General features: G+C 42.7%; 1 protein-coding gene across 1 annotated transcript; it reads right to left on the bottom strand.

Annotated features, from left to right (window-relative positions):
* Nucleotides 1–4,159: 4,159 nt before the first annotated feature.
* On the bottom strand, nt 4,160–10,358 carry LOC125288028 (glucose-6-phosphatase catalytic subunit 1-like). The gene is made up of 5 exons (XM_048234132.1): nt 9,876–10,358; nt 9,313–9,422; nt 8,636–8,741; nt 6,795–6,910; nt 4,160–5,790 (listed from the first exon to the last, which is right to left on the bottom strand). The coding sequence occupies exons 1-5, from the start codon at nt 10,091–10,093 to the stop codon at nt 5,285–5,287; spliced, it is 1,056 nt and encodes a 351-aa protein (XP_048090089.1). The 5' UTR covers nt 10,094–10,358; the 3' UTR covers nt 4,160–5,284.
* Between the last annotated feature and the right edge of the window lie 231 nt (nt 10,359–10,589).

Below are 10,589 nucleotides of genomic sequence, written 5' to 3'. Positions count from 1 at the left end.
ATGACTAAAATCTTATGTAGAAGAAAAACATTCACAAAAATCCATCCATCCAAAAAATGACCTTTGTTTTGATAGCTGTTGAAAACGGCATGGAACTGACAGAGATGTTTTTGTTTATAAATACATAAAAAATAAATAAATAAATAACATTATGCTGATACCTTTTGCTTTTCCCAAATACAATGTAGTCTACAGGTGTAAGTGACCTTTCATCAATCCAGTTGCAATGGATGAACTGTGATGAACTGCCCTACTTGTGATTGTTTAGAGATTTTAAAGGTTTTATAACAATTCTACATCTTCTTTGGCTATTCTACAATCTATTCACCTTTTCAGCACCAGTAGGGTACTTTCTGTGCAGCCGCACACACTCAGGCATGCCAAACAAGCATACACAAAAAGTTTCAAAGAGTGGGGGTGGAGTAAAATATGGAGACAAATTGAAGTGTGATTTATTTTCGCGGAATGGATGTACAGGACTGAGCGGCGGTCATATTTTGTACCGCTATGCGGTACATCTAGTTTGATCACACACAATTAAGAAATATTTCCTAATCTGGAAAATGCTACGTTTTTTTCGGCCAGCGGTTCTATAATAGTCTACCATTCATTTGTGCCGCAAATGATCAGACGTGTGACAGAAGCATGGACATAGCCTGTAACTTCGCTGATCCGCGGATAGCAATCTCATCGCAGAGGAGGCCCTAACGCTTCAGATAACAGACAGAGAAAGGCACAGAACACAGTTGCATGTCCAGTGTAGCCATGGGTCTGGTGAATATAGCCTACCGAATGCAGATGGCTACAAGCTCACGCTTTGCCTGGTCTAGATTAGAAGCTTATGTTTTAAAGATTTAGAAGCTGGGCACGTAGCGCTCCAGAATCTTTGGTAGCAACCTCGCACCCTGGTAAAACAAACGTGTTTGTCAGAGAGAAAAAAAATCTGATCATAAAATGTATCGTAAAAAGGAACGATGGTGTTGTAGAAATGTAGCGGAGTAAAAGTACAGATAATTGCTGTAAAATGTAACGAAGTAAAAGTCAAAAGTATGCACTATAAATTCTACTTAAGTAAAGTACAAATACGTGGAACATTTACTTAAGTACAGTAACGAAGTATTTGTACTTCGTTACGTTCCACCACTGGACACATTTGGACACAAAACCCTGCACTGATTCAGTCAATGAATGATCTGTGTTTATCGGTTTCTGTGTTTATCAATGATATGCAGTCCTTGTTCTTGTACATCCTCCGACTGAGAATAAGTGAATGGAGGGGCGTTGTGCCTTAAAACAGCTTAGCATGAATGATCTTGCTGGCAATGTTTAATCTTTGCACTGTTCCTCCACCGCCACCTGTGTAGAGCACAACATAGCCCTCACTGTACCGGCCGACCGAGAGGGAGAGGGTTCAGGGTTCGCTGGCTAACAGGCGACCTTTGCCCTTGTGATGTATGTAACACGCACATCGCGGACAGCCTCCATCCGGCTCAGGAGGAGATAACGGAGGGAGGTGTGTCAGTTTTGAGATGCAAAACAAAACATGACAAATGAGTCATAAACACTAATGGTCACATCTGGTCCCTGATACCTACCCTAGGAATGCCACAAACAAGTGCATAAAAGTCAAAGTCAAAGTCAAAGTCAAAGTCAGCTTTATTGTCAATTTCTTCACATGTTCCAGACATACAAAGAGATCGAAATTACGTTTCTCACTATCCCACGGTGAAGACAAGACATATTTGACCAATTTTAAGTCCACAGACAAACATAACATTCAAGTAAACAAAAAAAATAAGTAAATAAGTAAATAAGAGGGCACATATAATAATGAAAAAATAAGAGCAGCAAAATTTTGTTGTTGAAATTGTGCATAGACAGTCAATAAAATACTAGTGCAAATACTGTAAAATACTATAAAATACTGTTTGACCTAAGTAATAAAGAAAGTGGCATAGTGGTGCAAGTTTATGTAAGAGCAGCAGAAGTGTTGTGTTTTCAGGACAACAACACCAAGTTGTAAAGTGTACAAGTGTGCAAGTGTTCAAGTGTGCAGGTGGAGTAGTGCAGGCGGCCATTGTGGGTCCAATGTCCAGGATGTTATGTAGCTGAGGGTGGAGGGGGGAGAGGAGGGAGAGAGTTCAGCATCCTTACAGCTTGGTGTATGAAGCTGTTGGTGAGTCTGGTAGTGCGGGGCGCGAGGCTTCTGTACCTCTTCCCAGAGGGCAGTAGATCAAACAGATTGTGGCCGGGGTGACTTGCATCACTCACAATTTTGGTGCCTTCGGCGGGTGAGGTGGGTGGTGTAAATGTCCTTCAGGGAGGGGGAGTGAAGCACCAATGATCCTTCCAGCTGTGTTCACTATGCGCTGCAGGGCTTTCCTGTTGTATTCAGTGCAGCTTCCGCCCCACACAGCGATACAGCTGGAGAGGATGCTCTCAATGGTGCCTCGGTAGAATGTGGTCATGATGGCTGGTGGAGCACTTGCTGCGCCTGAGTTTTTCCAGGAAGTACAGGCGGCTGAGCTCTCTTAAGCCAGTGATGCAGTGTTGGTGGTCCAGGAGAGGTCTTCACTGATGTGCACCCCCAGGAATTTGGTGCTGCTTCGCTCTCTCCACCACAGCACCGTCGATGGTCAGTGGCAGGTGTTGGGTGTGACCTCTCCGGAAGTCAACAACAATCTCTTTGGTCTTGCTGGCGTTCAGCAGGAGGTTGTTGTCCCTGCACCACGTGGTCAGATGGTGGACCTCCAACCTGTATTGAGGTCTCGTCAGCCCTTGGTGATGAGACCCACCAGAGTTGTGTCGTCAGCAAATTTCACTATGTGATTGTTGCTGTAGGTTGCAGTGCAGTCATCGTCAGCAGGGTGAAGAGCAGCGGACTGAGCACGCAGCCTTGGGGGCCCCTGTGCTCAGTGTGATGCTGCTTGAGGTATTGTTGCCAACACGTACTACTTGGGGGGCCTCTGACAGAGGAAGTCCAGTAGCCAGTTGCAGAGGTAGGTACTGAGTCCCAGTTTGTCAAGTTTGCAGATGAGTTGTTGTGGTATTATGGTGTTGAATGCAGAACTGAAGTCTATAAACAGCAATCTCACATATGAGTCTCTTTTTTCCAGGTGGGTGAGGGCTGGGTGGAGGGCAGAGCAGATTGCATCCTCTGTAGACCGCTTGGCTCGGTATGCAAACTGGAAGGGGTCCAGGGTGGGGGAGAATGGCTTTGATATGTGACATGACAAGCCGCTCAAAGCACTTCATGATGATGGGTGTCAGTGCCACAGGGCGGTAGTCATTGAAGCAGGATGGAGCAGTTTTCTTGGCACAGGTATGATGGTGGCAGCTTTGAAACATGATGGGACGATGGCTTGCTTCAGGGAAGTGTTAAAGATGTCTGTGAAGACATCCTTAAGCTCCCCAGTCCTTCAGCGCACGACCTGGGATGTTGTCTGGACCTGTTGCTTTACGGTGTTGATAGCAGCAAGTGTCCTCTTCACTGTCGGCAGAGAGGCACAGGGCTGCTCATGTAGAGGGATGGGTCTTCTGTGGGCAGGTGCTGTTTTGTGCTTCAAAGCGAGCAAAGAAGCGGTTCAGGTTGTTGAGCAGAGGGATGTTGCTCTCCACAGCTCTGTGGCGCAGGCTTTGTAGTCCGTGAGGGCCTGAATGCCCTGCCATAGGCTTTGTGAGTTCCTGCTGTCTTTGAAGTGGGTGGTTATCTTGTGAGAATATTCCTTTTTGCTTCCTTGATGCCACGGGACAGGTTGGCTCTCGCTGTTTTCATGCCAGCTTCATCCCCAGCTCTGTAGGCTTTGTCTCTGGCCCTCAGCAGCCTGAGGACATCCCCTGTCAGCCATGGCTTCCAGTTAGCCCGAGTGATGATGTCTTTTTTGTGGGTCACATCATCGATGCACTTGGTGATGTAAGAGGTTACAGTGTGTCTGTATACTCCTCTATGTCTGTCGGTTGTTGTAAGTGGCTGCCTGCTTAAACATTTCCCAGTCTGTTGTGTCAAAGCAGTCTTGAAGAGCATCGGAGGCTCCCTCAGGCCACACTTTTGCCGTACATAAAAGTGTTTTGTTTCAAAGTCCTTTCCCTGCAAACAATGGAATTGGGAGGATATCTAAGTCATTCCTAAAGACTTTCTCATACAAACACTTACGCTGAGTTAATGAAAGCATTTTATTTTATTAGCAATGCATGCTTTATGACACCCCAAAGTAAAACAAATGCAGTCCACATCACACCTATACACCTCAACAGGGATTCATTACAATACATACACACACACACACACACATACACTCATGTATACACATACACACACACCACACACACACTCATGCATAGACCTACACACACACCACACACATACACACACACACACACATCCCAAAATACCCATTACACATATGCATCGTGTATTGTACATGTACTATGCACACTATGGAACACAGCACCAAGCACACACATGCACAAGAGAATATTTACAGGGCCAGAAGAGTAAGTCTAAGGGCATATGCTCCTGCTCAGATAACACACTGTACACAAACAGATAACACACTGTACACAAACAGATAACACACTGTACACAAAGGATGAAGTACATGAAAGCCAATGCCACTTTAGCATCCATTGAACGGTTGCTCTTAATCTTTCTGTTATTTTTTTTTGAATGCCACATCATTTCAACTCGACTCAATAATACTGGCAGCGGTAGATATTAAGGTGCTAAGGTTGTACAGGGGAATGAGCTTGTATCTGAGGTAAAATTCAACGGAGAAATGGTCCCCTTGTCCTGATATGACCACCAGCACGTCTCGGTAAAGGGTCGTTCACACCAGGAACGATAGTTATCTATTACTATAACGATAAAAGCATCCACACTGACCAACGTTAAGGAAAATCTCTCCTCGTATTGATGAATGTACAGTAATGGCTAAAATTTAATGTATTCTGATTGGCTCTCAGCTTTTTATCGTTCTCAAAATCGTTCTGAAAGTGATCCCCAACGATATCGTTCTTTATATCATTATCGTTATAGTTTATAATGACGTCGTTATTCATATTAGCTAGAACGATACTTTTTTGCCGTTATCATTACAGTTATCGTCTTTGGTGTGAACGGCCCTTAAATCTGATTATCTAAATTGAAGTGTGCAATGTAAGTGTTTTTCTTGCCATGAATGTGAAAAACACCACTGATTCTGCAGTGTTCTAAAACATTTCGCAATTTTCACTGCAATGAGATTTCCCGACGCAAGACTTAACTATCTCCTCCTATATATCATGATTACAGTGTCTTATCATCTCCTTTGCTGTTCAGTAGCCTTGTCAGGCCAGAGGGCACTAAAGTAGTAGGTATTAAAATGGCGGCAGCACTCTTGCAAAACGACAGCAGATAGAACAGCTCTTGATTCTTTGACGAGAAGGTGAAATTGTCCAGCAGCCAACATAAGAGTAACGATGCTATGATACATCCAGCCCTGTAGGTGGCACCACTGTTTTTCTTGGTCTCGGCGCGGAGGGGCGAGTGCAGGCCCAGGCCCAGGCCGAACAGGGTGCCCATGTTGCGCAGGAGGCTGGCGAAGGGCGTGCTGTCCATGTGCACCCAGGCCGGGTTGACGCAGTGGGTCTGGGCCTTCTCCAGGGTCCACAGCAGGTCAACGCCCACGGCCTTCAGCAGCACGTAGAAGCCCACGGCGAAGGAGGTGAGGAAGAGCGTGACGCCAAAGTACTTCTTCATGCTGGCGCTGTAGATCCACTGCACCCTGGAGAACACCTCAGCTACAATGAGACCTGTCAGAGGAAATACAAGCAAAGGTGAGCAGCGCTTAGGTTATAAAAAGAACTGCGGAACCTCACCCTGTGTTCGGAACATCCAACCATTCACTACATAATGCACTTCAGAGTTATTCACTAGTGAATGAAGTGCACTTCAGAGTTACTCACTGTGTAGTGAGTGAGTGGGTGTTTTGGACACAGCACCAGGCTTTGGTGTGATGCTAGGTTGATCATCCACTATACTACACCAATCAATGAACCGTGGGAGTGGTTTAGGTTGAATAAGAGGACTTGCTTGTGTTTGAATTGCAACAATCAATATTAGAAGAGTGTCCGAAAATATGGAAATTGAGCTATTTAATCAGAATACCTCCAAAAACTAGCTGGTCTACATTGGCTTTTATTAAAGTTGGAAAATGCTCTTGCCTTCCCAATGATTTTAATTTATTAAACGTACAGCTAGCTAGCTTTGTTGCCATTATCATAACATGAGTTACTAGCTTATACTGTCATGGCCATTATTTCTGTTTTATGGTAATTAGCAATGTCCCTACCTATGGCACTATGTTAACTTGATGCAAGACCACACTAAACACAAAGGGAAACACTTTACTAGACAGTATCGACGTAAGAGTGACATGACACTGTCATGAACACATGACACTGTCAAGACACATCTCTAACCCTAATCCTAACCCTAACTTGTTATGACAAAAACAGAATGTCACTTAATTACAGAAGCGTTATGTCATAAACGTTTATGACTTGTTTATGACACGTTCATAACAGTGTAATGTCACTCTTATGTTGATACTGTCAAGTAAAGTGTAACCACACAAGGAAGTCACCAGATCATAGCTGAATCTGTAACTAACAAGGGCATAATTTGGTGAAGATTCAAGGTCCTCAACTAAAACGTTCGAAATGGAAGGCTTTCTTCAGAACTACGTATGGGCTCAACATCATAACAGGTCATAGGTGCGGAGCGAACCCTTTTTGGCCCTGATGTGCTTCCGTACCTGATATGACTCCACTGATGACCTGATGAGGGAAGTGGGCGGCCATGTACACTCTGGACATGCACACAATGAGCTCTACCAGGACGAACAGGACCAGCAGGGAAACCTGCAAAATACTTGCACGGAAACGGATAAAGAATTCAAATGAATAAAGTCATTAAATAAGTGTGTAAGTATTTATAGCTCATTTTCTAGCACACACAGCTTCTCAAAGCGCTTACACAAAGACAACATAAACACTCAAAAAGGGATATTATTTGTAAGGATAAATTATTACAAATAAATTATACTAATATATTATTGACATAATAAAGTTGTAATGAATTAATTATAGCCAGGGTTGGGTCAGATTACTTTGAAATGTAATCCATTACTGACTACAAATTACATGGCAATTTTTGTAATCAGTAACGTAATCAGTTGGATTACCAAAAACATGTAATGTAATCTGATTACTTTAGGATTACTTTTAGATTACTTCAATAAATATGCCCATTAATTAAAATACACCACCACAGTATTGATTAAAGAATTCTCATTATATTTTTCTTCTCCACTCTTCTCCAAACATGCACAACTCAGCTTAACCTTTATAAGGGCACACCTGGACAAATAAGTTAGCTTTCGGTGGATTTTTTTGACCCAGGGACATGGCTTGAGATTGGCTACATTAAGATTAGGAGGAAAAGATCAGGCAGTGTGCCGAGAGACCTGCCCCAATAGTAGCCTATGTAAGTTAGTAAGTAAGTATATCTTTTGATCCTGTGAGGGACATTTGGTCTCTGCATTTATCCCAGTCTGTGAACTAGTGAAGTCGAACCGGCAAGCCCAAAGGCCGAAGCCCTAACCAGTAGGCCATGGCTGCCCCAAAAGGCAGCATTTGAACATTAAACCACACAATGATCCAAAACATACAGCCAAACAAGGCAAGAAATGGTTAACAGAGAACAATATCAACATTTTAGAGCGGATCTCAATCCGTCAAAAAAAGTGAGCACAAGGCCAAAGTGATGGCAAATAATCATTCCTGCCTCAAAAACCAGATTGCTGCTAAAAAGGTGCAGTCTACAATCATTGTGGAGACATGAAGAGGCTTGGTGGGTATTATATGAACCATTTTGAGAGCTGTGGTGGTAAATAAATACTGTTTGATTGTTTAAAAAGGGTATGAATAATTTTGAACACACAATTTTTCATAAAATTGTTAAAAAAGATAAAAACACTTTTTGTTTATTCCATGTTTTTACCACATTGTCTTGCAACCTTTTGGCATGTGCAAGTGTCATTTTAAGTAAGAAAAAACATATTGGTCAAGAGAAAAATCAATATTTGCCAGGGGTATGAATAATTTTGTTCTTAACTATATCTTTAAAAGTCTATAAGTAACATCCTATAAATGCTTGTCAAATTAAAAGATACCTAGGCTATCATAAAAAAGTTGCATTGTTTGCATGATAAAATGTAATCAGGTAATCCCCAACAATGTAACTGTAATCTGATTACACAATTTACTTTTACTGTAATCTGGGCTGATATTATAGTTACTTGATTTTTGTAATCTGATTACGTAATCCAGATTACATGTAATCCGTTACTACCCAACCCTGATTATAGCACATTAAATCAATCTGACATGAGGCCTCATTGTCCTCTTTAAGAGATAACAATATGGAGTATTTAATCTTGGTGGACAAACAAGAGGTATTCCCTGAACTAATCACAGTGAGTGTGTACAATTACCCTTTGCAAAAACCAATATGCTCATCTATAGGCTACTGGCTCAACCTACAGTATAAACCTATTCTCAGTAAGAAGGCCAGCGTCCATGTCCATAGACCCACCTGTAGAGCAGAAAGGGTGGTTTCTTCTTGGCAGCCATTGATAGAACAGCTGTTATCATCACGCACCACACCCCTGCAGCCCCCATGGCGTGACCCGAAGGACTTCCTGTGTGAGACAGCCAATAAGAAGCAAGAATATAGCATCAATTGGAACGCTCAAATATGTCGTTGCCATGGCTAGGCAGTACTACTTCCACACTTGGTCCATTTGAGTTTTCTAAGCACATAAACACACAGCTAACTTCAACACTACTTCAATACTACAAAGATGCATGATAAAAATGCATTAATTACTAAAAGATTTACCCAATCTTGACAGTAATATTTTTTCAAATAAAACTGGAGCAATTTCTTTTATCAGATTTCCGCCTCAGCTCAGACTGAAAGGGCAAAGGTTTTTGTCCAGACATAGTTACTTTTATCAGTCCCTGATGTGGGTCATGAATTAAAGGTAGGTATTCTGGGCAGTCCCCAAAAGATACGAATGACATATTGTAGCAATCGTGACCAGCTCATTGTGGTACTGCAGATGGGAAGTTAAACAGTATCAAGATAAAGATTAGCTCTGCCAGACTCAGTGAGCGTGATCAAGGAGTAGGAGTTTGATCAAAGGTTCTTCTCATTTAGCAATGGATATCTGTGGAAAAGTCTTGCGCCAGAGGAACTATACTTGGTACCTGGGCCTGTTTCGCATGTGATGGGGAACTGATCCAAGGATGGTCTTGCATCCGCACCATAGAACTTGGTGTCATGGACCCACCAGTAGGGCCTTTCACCAAAGAGAACCCTGAGGGTGGAACAATGAATAGAACAGTCATTTAAAATATTTTTTATACTTGCATGTGTTTAAAAAAAATACCTATTACTAATACATTTCTAGCAATTCTATTCTAATTCTTGAATTTCCCCTGGGGATCAATAAAGTATCTATCTATCTATCTATCTATCTACATACTCTTGCAAATAACTGCAACTTGTATACAACCATGTTAAGAGAACTGATGCACTTATTCTTACTGTACTCTACCGTTTTTAAATTGTCCTAAAATTGTTGAGAGAATTGCTTTAAAACTTAAACTGTTCACCATGTTGTTAGTCGCTTTGGTTAAAAATGCATCAGCCAAATGTAATGTAATGTAACTACTGTGTAGTTTTGTTAATTCTTGTCGTTGGAATGTGTGGTCATATACGTCACATAATGCTTTTCTATCAGACATACTCCTCTACTGACACAACTTACCACTTGAGGACGAGGTTGAACCAGTCCCCAATGACAGCCACCCAGATGAGCTTGATGCCGACCTTACTGCTCAGGTGGAACCAGACGGGGAACAATACAAAGTAGGCTGTGTGCAGGTCAGCCACCGTGGACGCAAACTGGAACCAGCTCTCGTACGACTTATAGTCTGTTTGAAGGTGTACTGCAAGGCTCACCCCCCAGCTGTGAAGAAGATCCATGGCAAGAGGCCCCCAGGGGGGTCTGGCAGAATCACCCCAGAAAAGGTGGCCTTTATCCAGGCTTTGGCTGCTGCAGACACCCGGTGAAGATAGAGCTCTGGTCGCCAACCAGGAGTAGTGCTTCGCTTCACTTCACTTGTACAGTCTGTGCATACCTACAACTTCAGGACTTTATTTGTGTCTGGTCGAGTCTGTTTGCAAGGCTCACCAGATCATTCAGGTATCCCCCGAGTTGACCTCTCACCCCAGCCGTGAGGCCAGAACTGATAAAGTCGAGAGGTGGTGTGGAGATAAGCTGACCCTCCGTCAGAGCATGACGTCAGTTTGAGGGGAGAGAGATCAAAGGTTCTCTTCTCAACCCTGGGCCCATGTTTATTCATGTACTTAGTGCAGAGGTGGGCATGTTTCCACATTTAAACATGTATCTGTTGCACGTGGAATAAATTAAAAGAAGTACTTTCCTAAAATTAATGTTTGGTAAATGTCAGTGTTGCAG

This window comes from Alosa alosa, chromosome 22, assembly GCF_017589495.1.
Source record: "Alosa alosa isolate M-15738 ecotype Scorff River chromosome 22, AALO_Geno_1.1, whole genome shotgun sequence".
In the NCBI taxonomy this organism is placed as follows: Eukaryota; Metazoa; Chordata; class Actinopteri; order Clupeiformes; family Clupeidae; genus Alosa; species Alosa alosa.
Note: the sequence above shows the minus strand (reverse complement) of the source record. Positions and strands in the feature narration are given on the sequence as shown.